The 21,654-nt window shown below is 43.0% G+C and overlaps 1 protein-coding gene across 7 annotated transcripts in view; it reads right to left on the bottom strand.

The window, feature by feature from the left end:
- The window catches only part of RBMS1 (RNA binding motif single stranded interacting protein 1), a 531,713-nt gene extending 510,727 nt beyond the window's left edge, over positions 1 to 20,986 (bottom strand). For 2 of the 7 annotated variants that reach the window (XM_073634059.1, XM_073634061.1), the window contains exon 1: positions 20,609 to 20,986. In XM_073634059.1, the coding sequence (XP_073490160.1) occupies positions 20,609 to 20,683 (75 nt within the window). In that variant the 5' untranslated portion in view covers positions 20,684 to 20,986. The remainder of the gene's footprint in view (positions 1 to 20,608) is intronic. The other 5 variants (XM_073634058.1, XM_073634060.1, XM_073634063.1 and 2 more) reach the window with 3 other exon arrangements.
- Positions 20,987 to 21,654: the final 668 nt, after the last annotated feature.

The raw sequence follows: 21,654 nt of genomic DNA, 5'->3' as shown, positions 1-21,654 counted from the left end.
TGGTACAAAATGTATGAAGTCACAAGTACCCCTGAGGAATTTTGTGCTTTATTAACCCATGAAACTATATCCCTATCACCATTTTCACCTTATCCCTGGAAACCCCCAGGATCACTTGGATAGCACAAACTGTCACAGCCATTCACTGATTGCTTAATTTTAGTTGTTTAAATACTTTACACAGTACTAGATTATTTTAAGTTTATGTGCACGTATTATTTCTGATTGTTTTGTGTGATATTTCAGTATTGATTATTGTTCAGCAGCGCAGCATCCAATACTCAATTTCTTGTTATTTTACCAGTGTGGGAACACACAGTGATGCAGCAGTATTTGTATGATATATCATGTAGTATTGTATTTTAATCACCACTCCTAGACTTCATTACCAAGGTAGTGCAGGAGTATCACTCTAATGCAACACATTACATCACTTCTGTATTTTTTATTCCCTCGTACGAGAACTTTAGTAACCTCTTCAGTTTCGATATGGAGACTAGCATGCAAAAAAATGGACGATCATTCATCCGATAATCTCATTGTGTGTACCAGGTTTTACCAGAACTGCAATTTATCTAGTATTTCTGTAATATTCTAGTGCTGTGTGAAGTATCCAAGTGATCCTGGTGTTTCCAGGGATAAGGTGAAAATGGTGATAGGGATACAGTTCTGTGGGTTAATACAGCATGTATTTTTCCTGACTGTTTTGTATGATATTTCAATATTGATTATTGCGCAGCAGCGCAGCATCCGAGACTCAATTTCCCGTTGTTTTACCTGTGTGGAAACACACAGTGATGCAGCAGCATTTGTAAGATTTATCATGTAGTATTATATTTTAACCACTTGACAACTGGGCACTTAAACCCCCTTCCTAACCAGACCAATTTTCAGCTTTTGGTGCTCTCACATTTTGAATGACAATTACTCAGTCATATAACACTGTATCTTTATGAAATTTTTGTCCTTTTTTTCACACAAATAGAGCTTTCTTTTGGTGGTATTTAATCACCGCTGGGTTCTTTATTTTTTGCGCCGTAAAAGAAAAAAGACCGAAAAATCTGTAAAAAAAATACATTTTTCTTCATTTCTGTTATAATATTTTGCAAATTAGTAATTTTTCTTCATATATTTTGGCCAAAATTTATACCGCTACATATCTTTGGTAAAAATAACCCAAATCGGTGCATATTATTTGGTCTTTTTGAAAGTTATAGAGTCCAAAAGCTATGGTGCCAATATCTGAAAATTGATCACACCTGAAGTACTGACGGCCTATCTAATTTCTTGAGACCCTAACATGCCAGAAAAGTACAAATACCCCCCAAATGACCCCTTTTTGGAAAGAAGACATTCCAAGGTATTTAGAAAGATGCATGGTGAGTTTTTTGAAGTTGTCATTTTTTCCCACAATTCTTTGCAAAATCAAGGTTTTTTTTTTACTTTTTTTTTTTTCCACAAAATTGTCATATTAGCAGGGTATTTCTCACAGACCGCATATGCATACCACAAATTACACCCCAAAACACATTCTGCTATTACTCCCGAGTACGGCAATACCACATGTGTGAGACTTTTACACAGCGTGGCCACATACAGAGGCCCAACATGCAGGGGAGCACCTTCAGGCGTTCTGGAGCACCCAGGCCAATTCTGACATTTCTCTCCTACATGTAAAAATCATCATTTATTAGCTAGAAAATTACTTAGAACTCCAAAACATTATATATGTTTTTTTAGCAAAGACCCTAGAGAATACAATGGCGGTCGTTGCAACTTTTTATCTCGCACGGTATTTGCGCAGCAATTTTTTTAACGCTTTTTTTTGGAAAAAAAAATGTTTTGTGCTTTACAAAAACAAAACCAGTAAAGTTAGCCCAATGTTTTTGCATAATGTGAAAGATGAAGTTACGCCGAGTATATAGATACCCAAATGTCACCCTTCAAAATTGCACGCACTTGTGGAATGGCGCCAAACTTTGCTACTCAAAAATCCCCATAGGCGACATTTTAACATTTTTTACTGGTTACATGTTTTGAGTTACAGAGGAGGTCTAGGGCCAAAATTATTGCTCTCCCTCTACCAATCGCAGCGATACCTCACGTGTGTGGTTTGAACACCGTTTTCATATGTGGGCGGGACTTACGTATGCGTTCGCTTCTGCATGCGAGCACACAGGGACAGGGGCGCTTTAAAATTTTTATTTTTTTTTTATTGTTCATTTTACTTTATTTATTTTAGTTTGATGCTTTTTTCCAAAAAAAAAAATTTTTGACCACTTTTATTCCTATTACAAGGAATGTAAACATCCTTGTAATAGGAATATGGCATGACGGGTCCTCTTTACAGTGAGATATGGGGTCAATAAGACCCCACATCTCACCTCTAGGCTGGGAAGCCTGAAATTAAAAAATAAAAAAAAAAAACGATCCTGGCTTCGATCGTAGCTGTGAGTCGGTAGAAGCGCGGGAGGGGGGGACATCCCTTCTCGCCTCCCGTAAGAACGATCAAGCAGTGGAACAGCCGCTATGATTCTTATGGTGTAGGGAATCGCTGGCTGAAAAAGCTGATATCTGAATGATGCCTGTAGCTGCAACCATCATTCAGATATCCCCGCACAAAGTCAAGGACGTTGTATGACGGCCGGCTGGCGGGAAGTGGTTAAAACACATTTTTTTTTTTAACACAAAGTTGTCCATTTATACAATATTTCTACCACATTACATGTACATACCAAAAATGACACCCCGAAATAGATTCTCTTACTCCTCCTGAGTACGACGATACCACATGTGTGAGACTTCCACAGCCTGGCCACATACAGGGGCCGAGTACAGCCGAGCATGGCTCAGCATGGCAGGGTATGGCGGGGTATTGCGGAGTATGGCGGGGTATTGCGGAGTATTGCGGAGTATTGCGGGGTATGGCGGGGTATTGCGGGGTATTGCGGGGTATGGCGGGGTATTGCGGGGTATGGCGGGGTATTGCGGGGTATGGCGGGGTATTGCGGGGTATGGCGGGGTATGGCGGGGTAATGCGGGGCTTTGCAGAGTAATGCGGGGCTTTGCAGAGTATTATGGGGGTATTGCAGAGTATTGCACAGCAGAAGGGATGGCTGAGCATGGATGGATGGATGGATGGATGTCTCTGTGCAGCGCTGTGGGCACTACACATCCAGCCCACAGCGCTGCAGCCATCCATCCATCCCCCTCTCCTCCACAGTGTACCGATCGGTACACAGGAGGGGAGGAGAGGAACCGGCGTCATCAGATGGCGCCGGTCTGTTTACATGTGATCGTGCCGTCATTTGGCGGTGCGATCACATGGTAAACGGCCGCGATCAGCGGCCATTTACCGGGATGCGTGATGCGCCGGCTCCTCTGGACCCGGCGGTCACGGATGTGCTCGGGTGTGCGCCCCAGGGGGCGCGCGAGAGGGGAATTCCGGGAGGACGTCATATGACGTCCTCCCAGAGTTAGGCAACCACCCTGCAGCCGTCATTCGGCTGTGGGCCGGTTGTTAAGTGGTTAATCACCCCTCCTACACTTCATTACCAAGGTAGTGCAGGAGTATCACTCTAATCCAACACATTACATCACTTCCGAATTTTTATTCTGTCGTACGAGGATCTTCGTAACTTTAGTAACCTCTTTATTTTCAATATGGAGACTAGCATGCAAAAAAAAATAAAAAATGGACGATTATTGTCTGATAATCTCATTGTGTGTACCAGGTTTTAACAGAACTGCAATTTCTCTAGTTAAACAGTTCACAGGAGTTCAGATACAAGAAACAAAAATAAATAAAAACGCTACTTTATTAATTAAAATGAATGATTGTATTACACTGATTTACAGTACACACAGCAGGTTTTGACACTGCCCGATTTCAAATAAAGTATCACACAAAAGGGACTCTGCAGGTTGCACTGGACAAGGCTGCTGTGCGTCCCTGAACTTATGTGACTTCACATGATGGGCAAAAAAATACACTATAAATGATTTTCTTACATAACAATAACATATGCTTTTCATGCTGACATGTGATCGGTCCAGTATTCTGCACAGTAATAGCAAACTGAGGTCATCTCAGCTACTTAACACTGAGCAGCTTCATCCATCAGGAGTCATGTGGCTTAACTGAAGGTCAGGAAAGCTTGAATCATCATTCTCTGAATAATGTAATTTGGGGGATGGCAGACCAGCTCGCTCTGTAGTATTTTATCATTCCCTGCAATAAACCAGGGAATAAAAAAAGGAGTCAAAAACAAAGAAAAGCCTTATACCAGGCAAATGTTAAAACCCTCACCTATTCCACATCCACCTGTCTCTTTCATTTTTTTCTCTCTTTCTGTATCTATGTACTGTACAGCATTTGCTGAAATTTCATAGTAGACTGTTAGAAAGAGTGCACTTTCTGCTGAATAAGAGGAAGAAGAAGAAGAGCAGGAGCAATTGACTTATAGGGTTTTGTCAGGGCTGCTGTTAGAAATCAGGGGGCCCCATAAAGCCTACCTGAGAGCCCCCCCACCCCCTTTTTTTTTTTACATTTTTTAACAGCCTTGTGCTGCAAGTTTGAAAATGACGTGCTAAGCTATTGCTAGACGCAAGCAGGCTTCGCAAGTTTGTTGCACAGTTGCAGGAAGTCCACTATGCATGACTCCAGATCATCTTTCTTTGCAAACATTCTGCAAGCCTGCTGCAAGTTCTGGTTCAGTGGAATAGTCGTCCCACCACAGGGGTCACTGGAGCTGAATTTTAATCCTGTAGACTTGCAGAGCTCTTGCTGTAGACTTACCAATGCAACTTTGCTCTTGTTAGAAACTTGCCAAGCAAATTTGCTACAAACTGGAAAAGTGTCAACTAAAACTTGTGCTTCAAGTGCTCTGCAAGTGCTAGTGCAAGTAATAAGACTTACAATTAAAAACTGCCACAAATTTGTGGCAAGTTATCCTTGCTATCTGGGAAATGGTTTGCATATCACTACCACCAGGGAAATCGCCAGGAACCCTTGTTTGCTGGGGACCCCTTAAAACAGGGACTGTCTCAGGTAAACTGGGACAAATGGCAACCATATTATTCAGATCTATTTATAAAGTTGTGATTGTGGCTTTTACCAAACTTTTTCTGGTGGAGAATCAATCAATGCCAAACAGGAGTCTGGAAGATTCTTCTGCAAAGAATAATTGCCTTCAGATGTCAGATTTATTACTATATAAATGTATAAATGTGCCCTATAGTGGTTTATGAAGCGCTACCCCTGTAGGTGTAGCTGGATAGGATGGGTCCTCTGTTCTCGACCTTCTTAAGAATCTCAGCCCCTCTGACTTACCAGGTTGAGTGTACAAACATACGATACCACATGAAATCCCTGAAAGTAATACTTAGTAGCCAGTAGGAGTGTTATATCAAAGAAAATAGGCACTAAACCAGGTAGGTAGGTAAAGGCAAATGTAATATATTGTCACCCAATATGGTTGAAAACTAATCAAGCAGAACAAAGAATACCAATGGTAATAACAGAATTTATCATACAATGTGATTATCAGTAAGGACTAGGCATAAGATGACATTTGGCGTCCAGATCAGCATAAACAGTAGCAAGGTCACCTCAAGTGCAGCAGTGAATAGGATTTAAGTTTAATCAACTGGGTTCTGGAAATATACTGCCAGAGCGCATTTATGATGGCAATGCTACTTTCAGACCAACTGGGTATGCACTGTTCAAATGAAAAGGAGAATGCTAGTGGAGGGAGTAAGGAAACAAAGGGGGCTTGCAGAATAATTATTACAGGAGGGTAGTCATTTGAGATGTTCTTCTGCCAGCTATCACTGGGGCCTTTTAAGAACATTGTTGCACTTAGCAACAGTCCCAGTTAACCTGCATGCAGTATAGATGTAGTATAGGTATGGTATAATCTCAGCACAGGTGCAAGGTAGATGTATTTCAGAGGCGGTAAAGGTTCAGTTTAATGCGGTACAGGGTTGGCATAGGTGCAGAATAGGTTTGGAATAAGTGCGGTATAGAGTGCAGCATGGGTGCGGTATGCATTGGGCACACTTGGTGTCCTACTTTCAGGTTCTCAGCCCCTGCTAGCAGTATTAGCAATGGGCAAATAGCCCTCTCACCAGTCCCCAGGATGCTGCGGTGACTTCTTGCAATAGAAGGGGGGGCCCTCTCTGTCTCTCTCCAAAAGCCTATTGTGATCAGCAGTGAGAAGTAAAGGGTGAGTGAACACTCACTTCCTGTGCCAGTGGTGCAGGTGCTGTGATGTGGGTGGTTCTGTACTGCCCCAGGGTGTCCTCACTCTCATTCTCAGGTCTCTGCTGGTATGGTCTTCCACTGGCCGGTGAAGATCCAGACAGAGGTGTCTCTTTCCCACCCGCCAAGAGGAAGAACTTTTCTGTGCAGTTTAATAAAAATCATCTCTCCACTCCTCCTATTGCACAGTGAATTTTGGGATATGTAGTGTAACCATTATACTGTATTATCTATAGTATCTATTATATGGCTGCTGCCTCAAACTAAATTTCCCAGGATTCTCTGCGCACTCCATAAAAGTGTTTGGGCTTGCTTGGCTTTAGCTCTCCCCCTGCTGGCTGGAGGCAGATGGTGCAACATAACATCAGTATCTCAGTAGAGGGAGAGAAGAATAAAAGGCAATGTCTCCTTTTCTATATTGCTGTAGCCCAGCATACCGTATTTATCTCTCCATAAGATGCACCTTTCCCCCCCCAAAAAATGGGGGGAAATGCCTGTGTGTCTTATCGAGTGAATACTGACCAGGACGGCCCCCCGCTGCCGCCACCATGTTAGAATACCGAGCACCCATCTCCCGCGAGCGCCGGGCGATCCTGTCATCCTGAGCCTGTCACCTTTTACTCGGCTTTGCCTGTCACAGACAGAAGACAGAGCAGGCCAAATGGGCGCCAGCTCGGGCTGCTCTGTTGGATGTGATGATGTCCTTGCCAGGCAAATGTAAGGCTGCATTGTATGGCACAGGCAGACTGCATTGTATGGCACAGGTAGGCTGCATTGTATGGCACAGGCAGGCTGCATTGTATGGCACGGGCAGGCTGCATTGTATGGCACAGACAGACTGCATTGTATGGCACAGACAGGCTGCATTGTATGGCACAGACAGGCTGCATTGTATGGCACAGACAGGCTGCATTGTATGGCACAGGCAGGCTGCATTGTAGGGCACAGGCAGGCTGCATTGTAGGGCACAGGCAGGCTGCATTGTATGGCACAGGCAGGCTGCATTGTATGGCACAGGCAGGCTGCATTGTATGGCACAGGCAGGCTGCATTGTATGGCACAGGCAGGCTGCATTGTATGGCACAGGCAGGCTGCATTGTATGGCACAGACAGGCTGCATTGTATGGCACAGGCAGGCTGCATTGTATGGCACAGGCAGGCTGCATTGTAGGGCACAGGCAGGCTGCATTGTATGGGACAGACAGGCTGCATTTTATAGCACAGGTCAGGCTGCATTTCATGGGCACTAGTAAATATTTTAGTACACCATTTGGTTCAGAATATTTTTTTTTCTTGTTATCCTCCTCTAAAACCTAGGTGCGTCTTATAGTCAGGTGCGTCTTATGGAGCGAAGAATACAGTATATACATATTTTCAGGAACCTTTTATTTTTATTTTCTTGAATTATGGCAGGGTAAATGTCGAGCATTGCAAATGAATATTACATATTTACCACTTGCAGCCAGCAGGTGGTGCATTTAGGTTTTATTCTGGAAGGATTTACTGCTATGCTTTCAAAAGCTGGTGTCAGTCAGCTGTATGCCTTTTCGTAACCCCCATAAATGAGTTAAAAAAAGGAATATGCAATCCTTCTGCTAGCTGATATAAAGCTATATGGATTTTCAGTAAGACATGGGCGGTTAAAAAGTGAACAGGCGGTGCTGGGCTTTGTCAGTGTATTCTGCAAAAACAATATTGTTGACAACATCCATCTCTGACTCCTAATTAACATAACATCTGCTTGGGATAAATTTTTTGCAATTCACTGCTTAAATGGCGATAAATTGGTTACAGTTTATAAACCACTGAAACCATTTTTCGTGGGGACAGCTTTCACTACCCAACACTATGGAAAGGAACTTCTTACGTGTGGCTTTAGCACTGCAGCACAAAAACTTAGAGCCTGAGAGTTGCCATGACACAATATAATTTTTCTTGCTTTATAACAGGTTTAAATGCATCCTTTATTTAAAGGTTTAGATGCATTGAGCATTGTCAGTTATAGCAAATCAATTGTCCACTGAATCAAACACATCTTGCAATCAAATGCATCATGCTTTTTATTTATGCTTATTTTTCTATATGGTCCAGAAAGTTCTACTGTCTATATTTGAATATACCTACTTCACACACACATAGCTGAAGTTCATCAACTTTGACCCATCCGTTATGGGTTGCCTCCAAACATGCAGCATTCAATTTCTAAATTCACATTGAAGCCTGCTTCTTGACTTCTGGCTCACAATGATATTAGCCACTTCTTTTACTCAATGTTTCTGCTTGGATTGTCTAGTCCAAAACCTTGAATGTTACAGTTGTCCTTCTTATAGGATGTATATTCATATGTTGGAATTATGAACTTTAGGTGACATTTAAGAACAAAATAAGGCTCAATGTACCCTGTGAGGCTCCTCCATCCCTGTTATGCATACAAAAATACAGAGTTTTGCCCGAGGGAATTTAGATGAGGGGCAACAAAGTCGGATAAAAAAAAACATAGCAGAGATTTATTACATGTAGTACCAATAAAGTCGTCTGAAACAAACTGGCCCAACTTGGTAAGTTTCACTTTAACTTTATTACACAAGTCTCCACATGGACGTTTTATTTCAATTTTATTTTTATTATTATTTTTGTATCATAGTCATGTGGGTCATGTTCTTCACTCACAATTGTGCCAACTTTTGGGTGCATTGGGTTATGTTTGCTACTTTTTATGTTGTACACATTAATACACACATACACCTTTCTCTTTAGTCACCACCATGGAGGCTATGTTGGATTGTCCCGACGATCCTACATTCCACTCAGTCCTGCTTGTGCCACTGGTCCCCTTTGGATCTTTGCCCACAGCTCCCATGTCAGACCTCTGGTGGCTGCCGTTGGGTTAAGTATGCGATATCCTGCAATTTCGTAAGTATGGATCCCCCAACTTGATCCCCACATGTGTATACATACAACATACTTCCTACTATCCATGTTATACATTTTACAATTATTTTACCCTTTAGATATTTGTATATGGATCAACCTCTAAACAAGTGAGAACATACTCACGTAACGTGTCGGGTCATTCAAGATGTTATGTTACATTTACTATGGACTTACTGTGAAATGTGTAATTCTATGGATTGTACATGTATAGTTGGGCCAATTTGTTTGGCAACATGGAACCTTCTTTCAGATGACCTTACTGGTACTACATGTAATAAATCTCAACTATGCTTTTTTTTACCAGCTGTGTCGCGCTTCATCTAAAGTCCCAGGGGCAAAACTCAGTATTTTTATATTTAGGTGACATTTGATTCATCTAAACTTGTTCATGTTGTACTTTCTTTTACTGGCTTGATGATTCTTTATATCACATCAGGATTTGCTTGGAAATGGTATTTCCCATACCCGGATCATTTATTTATATTTGGTTATGGTTTATTTCAGCACTTTTGTATTATTATTCTCATGCATCAGTACTGACAATCTGTATTATTTATTTAATGCTTGTATTGCACAATGTATATTTTGTTACACTCTAGTAAATTATTTTAATAGTCCTCCACCTAAACAAAAGAGGCCAGAGTCCTCTTCTGTTTTTCTTAGCAGACCTGATCAGACCCCGAGGTAGGTGGGTGTAAATACCCACCTATCTCTAGGAATACATGGACGTTCTGGTGTGCTTGAAAAACTGACAGGTGGACCTGTTTTGGATGCCCATGTGAAAGGGACCTAAGGCACAGAATAGTATCAAAATGAAGACATAATGAAGAAGTACTTATGGTACCCAGAGGAGGAACAGAGAAGGTAGGAAAGGGAGGGATACTCACTGGGCAATCCAAGGCTGCCAGACCTTGTTGTACTTCTTAGGACAATTCTTAGTCAAATACGCCAACTTGTACATAGGCAGCAGTGCATTAATTGAGGATTCCTAAGAGGAGAGATTCTAGTAAATTTTTTTTTTTTTTACTTTCCTACTTCTGTTTCACAACTGTCTGTTTCTCTTCGATCAGGCGCTTGCTATGCCCCAAATGGAAATTGGCTTCTATTGTTTTAAATAGCAACAAATGTTTTTGAGCGTGTGCTGTAAGACACCGGAGATGTGTTCCATTATTATTAATAATAATAATAATAATGTCAGAACAGATTTTTTTTTGGCAAATGTCTAAGCCAATTCAGCCATCTCCAGTGCTGGAATGCATGCGGTACTGCAACATGCTTTTACACATATTACATGCATTGGCAATTTGCACTGCCAATCACTTTCAGTGGCACTCCATTACATTAACCCAACGTACCACCAATGCACATGTGCAGTGCTGTACATTGTGGTGTGCTGCAACGAATGTATGTCAGAGGTGTGGTCTCCACTAGCTGCTCAGTCCTGGGCCAAGCGGCGTCTCTGCTGCATTGTGAACACACTGGGCACAGTGTGTGACATCGCTGACCTGCCCCTCCACCTCGTCCAATCAGAGAATGATTTGCATTCATTGACAAAAGGCAGAGCAGTGTCTCTGAATGATGCCCATGCCAGCCGGGGGACCTCTAGTGTTCACAATTCAGAAAGGCAAATGACGTGGAAGTGGAGATCACTGTAGTAGTGACATCTAGTACAGTTTTTTCCATTTTCCAGGAGGATCCCACAGATGTGGTATATACAATATTTATATCGGTCCAAGCTGAACCAATGTAACTATGTATAAAATATACCTGGAATTCTTCTTTAAAACTTAAATAAAAAGAAAAACTTTGGCTTTGGACTTTAACTTATACACATCAAGGAGCGTAAAACACAAATTTACATAAAAAATATAACAAACATTTATCTTTTAGAAAAGAACAAGCACTTTCCAGTAGGGAAAGGGTTAGTAAATACAATAATTCATGTACCCCTGTGACACATTGGCCTGTGACCTCAAAGCACTGACACACTGATTTTTTGTTTGCTCAACACATAACAATGGATTGCGGTCTTGTGTTAAAGGAGGGGGTGTCCATTTGTATTACCTAGGCCAGCAGATCATAAGTCCACCTTCACATTTTGCTGAATATCCATCCCAGGCTACACAGACATGAGCTAGCTTTCTCTTTGGATATGCATGGGGGTGGGGGGCTTAGGTCCATTGTATCAAAGGTCACATAACTTTTTTTTGTACAAAAAAATATTTTATTGCAATAGATCAACATGTTACAATAACAGTTAGGAGTAAAAGTGGTATGGTCAAATATAAAATTGGTACAATGAATAAGATATAAGCCTGTCCAGACAAAACTATACAAAGTCAAGCAAGTAAGGCCCCTTTCACATGGGGCAAATTCCTTTCTAATCATTGGGGGATCTGTGGGCTGTTCCCTTGCTGATCAGAGCAGACTAGATGTCCTCTCATTTTCCTCATGTAGGAATAGGAGCGACACTCACTGGGCCATCCAAGGCTGCCTTACCTTATCGTCGTTATACATCAACTTGTACATAGGCAGCACTGATTTTTCAAGGATTCCCATGAGGAGAGAGAGCGTGGGGGTGTCTGAATTCCACCTATATAGAATTTCCTTTTTCGCATAATATAACAGATACAAGATCAGAAGCTTAGTATGCTGAGACCTCGATGCATCACTGTGAATGCCCAACAAAGCCAACTCAGAGGACATAGGAAAGGACTATTGTAGATGGATATTAATGAGGTCAAAGATCCCTGGCCAAAATTGCATCAACCTGGGGCAGTCCCAAAACACATGAAAATATGTACCAGCTTCCCTCAAACACTAATTGTAATCTATGCAATCGTTGTAGGGTGAAGTATACCCTATGCAAAAACTTAGTGTGTATCAATTTATCTCTAGATGAAATAACCAGTTTAGAGTAGCCCTCAAGACAGTCCTCCAAGTCCAATGTCAGAATATCAGCTCTCCACTGTCCCCACAGTTTATCAATCTTGGAAGAATATACACAGAGAAGAGCTAGATTCTCACTCGGGTCTGTTTCAAGCACAGGAGGGTGTGGGAACTGAAATTGAGCAGCACCTGTTAATTGCAGGTAGTGAAAGTGCATCCACCTGGGTAATCTATACATAGAGGATAGGTCCTGAAATGGCAGTAGCAAACCAGCAGGCATAATATCTTGCAACATTTTATTTCCGATACTTGCCCACACTTGAGAAATGGGCAAAGATCTAAAGTAAGGTAGAGAAGGGTTACCCCATGAAGAGTGATGGGGTGACCAATGATTAGGTTTAATAAATCTCTTCCTACAGATCCCCATACTTGGAGAGTTGTTCTAGTGGGACTTGGGAAGTTGCCATAGGTCCTAGATCCCACTAGGATACTATACACTAGATTACTAAGTTCCATTAAGAAACTCAGAATGGCCGCCTCTGGGACATTGGACACAAATGAGTAAAGATCAGTAATACAGCATTGAGTACTGAGCAGTAAAACAAAAATAAAACATTTTTTACATTTGTGTGCAGTAATTTACTTGCGTGTTTACTCGTTTAATGTTTACGCGAGTATAAGTGAGTATATTACAATACTGTACTGGCAAAGAAGAAGAATTTTACTCGTCTATACTCAACATTACTCAAGTATTTACACACAGTTTTTGGCCCCTTGCAAATGGGTGTCACAAGTTCCTGAATAAACATCAGTAAATTATGATGCCCATGTGCAAGGGGCCTTCAGAAGGATCTAGGTGTCCAAGCAGGACAATTATGGTGACATAATTAGTACAAATGACACAGAGCTGTCACCTACTTGAATCTGTTACTGACAGCTCTAGTTTCCAAGGACTTGCAGGAAGAAGCTGACTGTGGTCCTGTAAACCATCTGTGTCGGCAACATCCTTGTGTCAGTTATTTCTCTACAGCTAAAAAAAACTGCCAACGGTGCTTCTTTCTCACAAACCCGCAGACAATAGCTCGATGACACACACAGTTACAGGGATGAAACAAATCTCATGTTTGTTATGCTGCAAGAAGCCAAGGCATTTTTATCTCAGTAATGTGATTTTCCCTTAAAGGAACTTTAATCTCATATGTTTTCATTTTCCACTGCACTTACTTACTTTAAAATGCTAGAATAAATGTAATAGCTGTATCATTATGTTTCTTCCTATTTTTTTGTGAACCCATTAGGGCAGCCTGAAAGCCCATCTCCAGGAAAGGAAAAACGTCTCCCTTGCAGTGAGGCTGTTCCTGCTTCCTGCACTGTCTGGGTTATATTGTCGTTTGGGTTGATGGCGCCACAAAAAGCAGTTTTACTTCCCTGATTCTCCATTCTCCCAGAAGCCCTGTCCCTCAACGTCCTTACATCCAGTGTAGGGTTATCGACTCTACATTCGACTTGATGATACCAGAGGACTTGTGTTTGCAAGGACATAGGGGAGAAGAGGCTGCAGGGACTGAAAAGAGTCCGCAGACTAGGAGGATCAGATATGTAAAACTGCTTTTTGCAGCCCCTTAGACTTAAAGAGGAGGTCCGCCCACCGCTACAAATATTAAAAGCCAGCAACTGCACATACGATGTCGGCACCGCAGCTGATGTTTCCATCAGCTGTCGGGTGCAACCCGCCTCCATTGCGAGTAAGGGAATCCGGCAGTGTAGCGCCGGGAACCCTACTGTGCATGCGCGAGGCGCCACTCCTCTCTCCTACTGGCATAAATAAAGGCAAAACTTTTTTTTAATCTTGGATAGAGTGAAGAGGGATTAGAACACCTGTCAGTTTGTATTGCTGTCTGTGCCACCATTAGGGAGAGGCATCCTCTCTATTTGTCCTGTTTACCATTATCATTGAAAGTGAAAGTAATTAAAAAACTAAATTTTGGGTTGTCCCCGGAAAATTAATAAAGGGGAAATCTTCCAATGGAGACACTAGTTCTGGTGAGCTCGGGGTCCCCGAGGTATTCCCTTAAGTTGCAAGGATTTCCTCTCACTTCCTGTTTGGCTATGGGACAGGAAGTGAAGGGGAATTTCGACAATTAGACTTTTTAAAAATAATTTTGCAATATTTGCAAAAACTGATAAAAGGACACTCTGTGGGACATCATGGACAATTGGCGGAACAGTATTCAAAATCAGAATCTGCCCTGCAGAAAGGACATTTAGCAATTGTGTACTTGGACTTTACAAAGATCAGTCACAAGAGAACTTATAGCTTGTTGAAAGATCGACCTGCACTCAACATTGGTGGTGCCACTTCCCATAATATAACTCTAAAAAAATGGCAAAGTAAAATCTGACAGAGGTTACAACCCTTCCTTGCTCTATCCAAAATGGAAAAAAAAAGTTTTGCCTATAGTTCTACTTTATCTGAACAAGCTTAAGTTAGAGGCTGATTTGCTACCATGCACAGCTGCACCAGATTTTGAACTCTCCAGCTTCAGTAAATAAACCCCTTATTCTTACCTAGAGTTGCTTCTACTGGCTGAAAGAATGCCAGTCGCCTGTATATGCATTTTTTTTGCCAAGTGTGCAAGAGGCCTTAGGGACATTTGTACATTTCCCTATATCATAGCAAATGTTCACTTTTTTAGTTCAATTCCACTTTAAAGGGTTGGTTCACCTGTTCAGAATAAATGAAAAGGTTAACTAATACCGTACACCCTCCTTCCCCACCCCCATCCCCACTGTACTTACCACTTGGGATGCTGAGCTCAGTGTCCACCCAGCCAGTGCAGTAGTTTGGAGATTTCAAATCCCCACTCTTCTCCTTGTTCTATTTGCAGTGCTTCAGGGATGGATCAGAGTGATTGTGATTGGTCAATGCCGGCATAGCGCATCACTCTGATCTGTCTCAGAAGCGCTGCACAGAGAAGAGGGAGAAGAACAAGTAAAATATGATGGCCCCATTCTAGGCATCTCCTCTGCCCCTCACCGGGACAAGGCCCCTTCTTGGCAACAACTCTGCCTCTCACCAGGACAAAGACAGGGAGAATATGTGACCCAAAATACCTAATTATGAAAACTTTTGGGCCCAAACTGGGTCTCCACTGTCAAAAGCTAGTAGCATTATCCTGGTGCCTTGAGAACTGGTTTTAGAGAACAGTGTGAGGGTATTTTGTTTCCACGTTACCATTAACACCTTGTGTGGGTACCGCCAAATATACCACTGCATCATACTACCAGGGCCTGGAATGATATAACTGTATGGCTGGGTCCCACCTGTTCTTAAAACAGTTGCTGAGTACTGGGTACAGTAAGTTCATGCAATGAGCAATGATAATATGCATGGTACATTAACCCAGGACATACAATCAGGTTTAATTTTTCTGTAGTCAGTTAAAAATATTTTTGCAATATTTGCAAAAACTGCTAAAAGGACACTCCGTGGTACTACATGGACAATTGGCGGGATAGTAAGCAAAATCTGAGTCGGCCCTGCAGAAAGAAGGACATTTGGAAAGTGTGTACTTGGACTTTACAGAGATCAGTCACAAGAGAATTTATAGCTTGTTGAAAGATCAACCTGCACTTAACATTGGTGGTGTCACTTCTCATAGTATAACTGTATCGTGTGCCGCTCAGCCCGCCCGTGTCCCACACCTCCTGTCGGCTGTGCCGATACATACACAGGCAGGCTGGCAGGGGCACACACTCAGCCTGTCAGCAGAAAGAAAACAGAAGATAGGCACCGCTTAAGTAAGACTGTATTTTTTTAATAAGACAAAGCGTATTAAAAACTCACATTGAAGTATCTTTACAAAGGCACAGTGGAGTCCAATGTAATCGTCCAATCTCCATCTCTGCTATCAGCGATGGTCTCATCCTGTTGCGCTGTAGGAGGCCGGTGTCCTGTCCACCAGGGATTTCTCGGCTCTTGGGCGGGAACCAGAACGAGATATGGAACACAGCTGACAGGTTACAGGAGAGGGCAGGAATGCAGCGTATACTGGGTTGACGTCACAGACATGATGCAACGCGTTTCAGAGCGTGCGCAATGGGCAGATGATTACAATGCGTGCTCCTTTCTCAAGCTCAAGCCTTTGTAAAGATACTTCAATGTGAGTTTTTAACACGCTTTGTCTTATTAAACAAATACAGTCTTACTTAAGCAGCGCCTATCTTCTCTTTCCTTTATACATGTTTGGAGTGTGCTTCAACTCTCCCTGCAAGGCTGCCCTGGTTTTACAGACTGTCATCTCACACAGAGCTATATAGCTCACAGGACTCTTGTATGGACTTAAATTACATTGTATATACTACGGTATGCACCACCATTTCTTGTATATCTTTTCAGCCTGTCAGCAGCTGCTGGAGATTTTCCCCCCTCCCTCTCCTCCTCTCACTGTGCAGTGAGTGAGAGACACACACAGACACAGCAGCTCATTCTGCTCCCTCCCCTGCTTCCTCATTGGCAGGGGGAGGGAACCAATGTAACTCCAGCACTGGAGGAACAAAGCATCATGGGACATGTAGTCCACAACACAAATGGCCCCATAGAAGTTCCTGAGGACAAAAACTGCACAAACCAGCTGCCCTCAGGAGAAAAGAAGCAAGGAACTCCAGGGGCTGACTGGGTGCTAGGGAGAGACCATGAGGTGAGGAGAAAACTGGACACTGGAGAAGGGTGCTGCCATCCAGAGTAGGTGTTCCTGCCACAGTTCCACAACTGTGTACAGAAATCCCACTAGAGAAGGACCCAGGGTGAATCTCCAGGCGCATTCCTGAGGCATGAAACATTCCAGGTGTGGGGTAGCCAATCGGGCTATCTGAAAAATCTGCTTGTCAGGACATCTCCTTTTTTGGGTCGCGGATTGGTGAGCGGGCACTTCCCCACCTTACAGACACTGCATACAGACAATGTTGCCTTAACTGTGCTCACACTTCTAGGAACACTTACACCCTGCTGAGCAGTCACAGTATCCATCTTGCTTACCAGGATACTACCAGCACACTGTACATCACTTTGTCTGCCAGAATACCTTTAAATACATTTGCTCATGATGCCAAACAGGACACCATAGTTACATAGTTACATAGTAGGTGAGGTTGAAAAAAGACACAAGTCCATCAAGTCCAACCAAGTGCACCAATGCAAGGCTAGCAGAAGATACCGGACATTTCCAGTGCGAGGACCTTGTTCTGTTTTTCTTTATTTAGCAGTAACTGAGTGGAAATAGTTATACTCACTAAGGAGGAACTCTAATGCCCCATACACACGGTCGGACATTGATCGGACATTCCGACAACAAAATCCTAGGATTTTTTCTGACGGATGTTGGCTCAAACTTGTCTTGCATACACACGATCACACAAAGTTGTCGGAAAATCCGATCATTCTGAACGCGGTGACGTAAAACATGTAAGTCGAGTCTATAAACGGGGCAGTAGCCAATAGCTTTCATCTCTTTATTTATTCTGAGAATGCATGGCACTTTGTGCGTCGGATTTGTGTACACACGATCGGAAATTCCGACAAGGATTTTGTTGTCGGAAAATTTTATAGCCTGCTCTCAAACTTTGTGTGTCGGAAAATCCGATGGGAAATGTGTGATGGAGCCTACACACGGTCGGAATTTCCGACAACAAGGTCCTATCACACATTTTCCGTTGGAAAATTCGACCGTGTGTACGGGGCATAACTCTAAGTTTAACATTGATAATTCACATTATTGCTGGTTGTATCACGTGTTTGCTGCCTGGATCTGTGGTCTCAGGATTTTAGGGAAACAAATTGGCTGTCATCAAGTCAGCTATTTAAGCCGTTTAACTGTGCTATTTGAAATCTGCATATGGTCTTGATTTACACTGTTATAGAACTGAGCTTTGCTATCTCTAGCTACTGGGTTACCATCTCATTGTTTGCTTGATTGTGGAAAGTCTTCCAGTAAACAAATTTCCTGGTTCACCATAGTTTGTGTCTTTCATTGGTGGTGTTTGCACTAAAATTATTGCCAGATGTGCCAGAGGGGCTGAGACTGTTCTTGGGGTTAAAAGGCAGAGTACAGAACCAAATATACTGCTCCTCTGGGGGTAGCGCTACAAAGGGGGACTCATCCGAGATATCCTTTTACACTGCTATCAAGTCACCAATGCAGTGCCCCTGCTAACATCAAGATGGATCCCGCTGTAACGATCCAGTGGTGTGCAGGATAAAAACAGAACAAGGTCCTCCCACTGGAAATGTCCGGTATCTTCTGCTAGCCTTGCGTTGGTGCACTTGGTGTCCTGTTTGACATCATGAGTGATGTGTATTTAAAGGTATTCTGGCAGACAAAGTGATGTACAGTGTGCTGGTAGTATCCCGCTAAGCAAGATAGATACTGTGACTGCTCAGCAGGGTGTAATTGTTACTACAAGTGTGGGCACAGTTAAGGCAACGTTGTCTGCATGCAGTGTCTGTAAGGTGGGCAAGTGCCCGCTCACCAATCCGTGACCCGGGGCCCAAAAAGGAGATGTCCTGGCAAGCAAACTCTTCAGATAGCCCGATTGGCTACCCCACAACTGGAACGTTTCACGCCTCAGGAATGCTTCTGGAGATGCACCCATGGTCCCTCTCTGGTGGGATGTCCATAAACAACCGTGGAACTGTGGCAGGAACAGGCACACCGACTCTGGATGGCAGCATCCCTCTCCAGCGTCCAGTCTTCTCACCTTGTTGTCTCTCCCTTGCCTCCCAGTCTGCCCCTGGTGTCCCTTCCTTCTTTTCTCCTGAGGGCACCTGGCCTGTGTAGTTTTTGTCCCCAGGAACTGCTATGGGGCCGTTTGTGTTGGGGACTACATGTCCCATGATGCTTTATTCCTCCTGTGCTGGAGTCCCATTGGTTCCGTCCCCTGCCAATGAGGAAGTAGGGGAGGGAGCAGAATGAGCTGCTGTCTGTGTGTGTGTCTCTCGCTCACTGCACAGTGAGAGGAGGAGAGGGAGAGAGAAAAATCCCCTGCAGCTGTTGACAGACTGAATGTGTGTGCCCCTGTCAGCCTGCCTATGTATCGGCACTGCCGGTGGAAAGTGTGGGGCACAGGCGGCTGAGCGGCACCTGCTACATAACTATTGTCTCATCACAACAATCATCATGTCTGGCTGCTTTTGGTGCTCAGCACTTCTTCTTCCGATAAACCTTTTATTTCTTCCAAGAAACCTCCTATCTGTCTTCCTGAGGTGTTTAAACCTTTACAATACAGTACCTTGGGGGCAGGGCCTATATTTGTACAGTTAATTTGCAACCTCACATGGCCGGAGCATGTTCTTGGGCATGACATAATCTGTTAATACATATAAATAACGGCCTTAAAGCCTGAATTTGCATGAACCTGAGAGGTAATATAAAACTTAAAACTCTGCATCAAACACAAATTTTAAAATCGAAGAATCAAGCATTAAAGATCAATTCAAAAATACAATATATGACCAAATAGTTGGGGACAGCGACCATCACACCTACAGTATATTACCTTTTTGGACATTTCATACCAAAACTACCCTTTGCAACTTAAGATCTTTTGTGGTTTCTGGTAAGACGATGTTAGAAAATTAAAGAATCGAGGAAATACATGACCAAATGTTTATTGACACATTGCCATCAAACCTATACGAGTTTGTTAAACATCTTAAACCTAAACCACAGTATTTAATGGAGTTGGGCCTTCATCCCTTTGCAGCTTGAGAGCTTTTGTGAGGTTAGGTACAAGGATGTTGGATGAAAATATCTGGTTTACAATTGTTGTTCCAATTAAACCCAAAGGTGTTCAGTATTGTTGAGGTCAGGGCTCTGTGCAGGCTGCTCAAGTTCCTCCACTCGAAACTTGTCTTTACAGACCTTTGCAAAGGACCACAGTCATGCTGCAACAGAAAAGGGCCTTCCCCAAACAGTTGATGCATGATTGGAAACACACAATTGCCTAAAAATATCTTTGTACCATATGCTATAGCATTAACAATACCCTTTACTGGAAATACCCAAACTCAGTAAATTGGACAAGTTCACATACGTTTGGCCATATTTTGTATCAACATTGCCTCTCGACTCCCTAGGCTGTTTTACCAAGATCACCTGATCTTTGAGATTGTTATACACAGTGATCTTCTTAGTACACAACCTATGTGGAGTCTACTACAACCGGATGTTTAAATCCGCATCTTCGAAAAGCCACTGTATTATGGCCAACTGGGGCAATGATCTACTTAGGGGCACTCAGAAGAGGAAAACCGAGATCAAATCCATAGACCTGAAATCTGAACAAGGCTATGTTTGGATACTGTGCCTTTAATTCCCCACCCCCTTGTTAGAGCTCCATCGAGTTCCTGCCAGTATAACACTGATCAGTGATACTGTCATTCACCGAACAGCTTCTTATAAATAATATGCATGCTAAGCTTCCTTCCAGGAGTCAGTAACAATGTACCAGTGTCGTAGTGCCTACCTTAGCCTGCAGATACTGAGGGTAGTAGTAGGTGGTGTACTGGGGGTACATCTGCTGTTTCCACACTTTGCCCATGAAGATGCAAATATCAGAGAGGTGCAGCGCAATCCCAAATCCCAAGTTCTGTCTCCTCTGTGGATGTCCTAGTGCAGCAGCAGCCTGGTGTCTCCTCTTCTGCCAGCTGCACCAACCTCACCCAAGGAGAAAAGGCTTGTCCGCCCCCCTCTTTCCAGGCAGCCAGTGTGAGTAGTAGGGCTCTCTCGCAGGAGTTTCTCCAGAGGGCAGGTAATGCTGTTTGATTTCAAGCAGCCAGCAAAGCCCAGGAAACAATCAATAAAGTCTGCAGCTTTCTGTTCAGTGACAGCCAGCAGGGAGAGAGAGCCTGGCAAACAGGGAACATAATGGGGGCAGGGAAAAGAGGAGGGATTGTGTAGAATTGTAAACCCAAGGGCTGAGGTGTGCATGCAGCACTTTAAATATGGGTACCCCCCTGGAAGGGGTAAGCGTAAAACTGTGCTTGAGGGTTAAAAAGCAAGAAAAAATACCCCAATGATGAAAATGTATATAAAAATTAATAAGTAGATAGTTTGGTAAAGATGATGCGTTTGTGTGATGTTAAAATTAGATCAGATGTGTTATATGTTGCACTGGTGCACACAGAATCTGGTGCAGATGTGCATTGTAACCAATCAGCTTCTAGGTTTTATTGGCAAAGCTTTAGCCTATGTTTACACTGATCCAATGCAAAAGTTGTACAACTTTTGACTTTGCCCTGCGACTTCATGTCCGACTTCCATACGACTTCAATGAATGATCCGACTGAGATTATTGAGACTTGTCCTTTGACAAATCAAAACAATTCCTTTGCTTCTGGTATGGAGAATACCCCTCGCGCTGAATTTCTAAAAAAAAACAAACAAAAAAAAACAGCGTGCCCCCCCCCCCCCCCCCAAGACCATACCAGACCCTTCACTCTGGTACGGATTTTAAGGGGGGACCCCACGCCATAAAAACCTGGCTTGGGGTCCCCCAAAAATTCATATAAG

Source organism: Aquarana catesbeiana, linkage group LG06 (assembly GCF_042186555.1).
Source record: "Aquarana catesbeiana isolate 2022-GZ linkage group LG06, ASM4218655v1, whole genome shotgun sequence".
Classification (NCBI taxonomy): Eukaryota; Metazoa; Chordata; class Amphibia; order Anura; family Ranidae; genus Aquarana; species Aquarana catesbeiana.
Note: the sequence above shows the minus strand (reverse complement) of the source record. Positions and strands in the feature narration are given on the sequence as shown.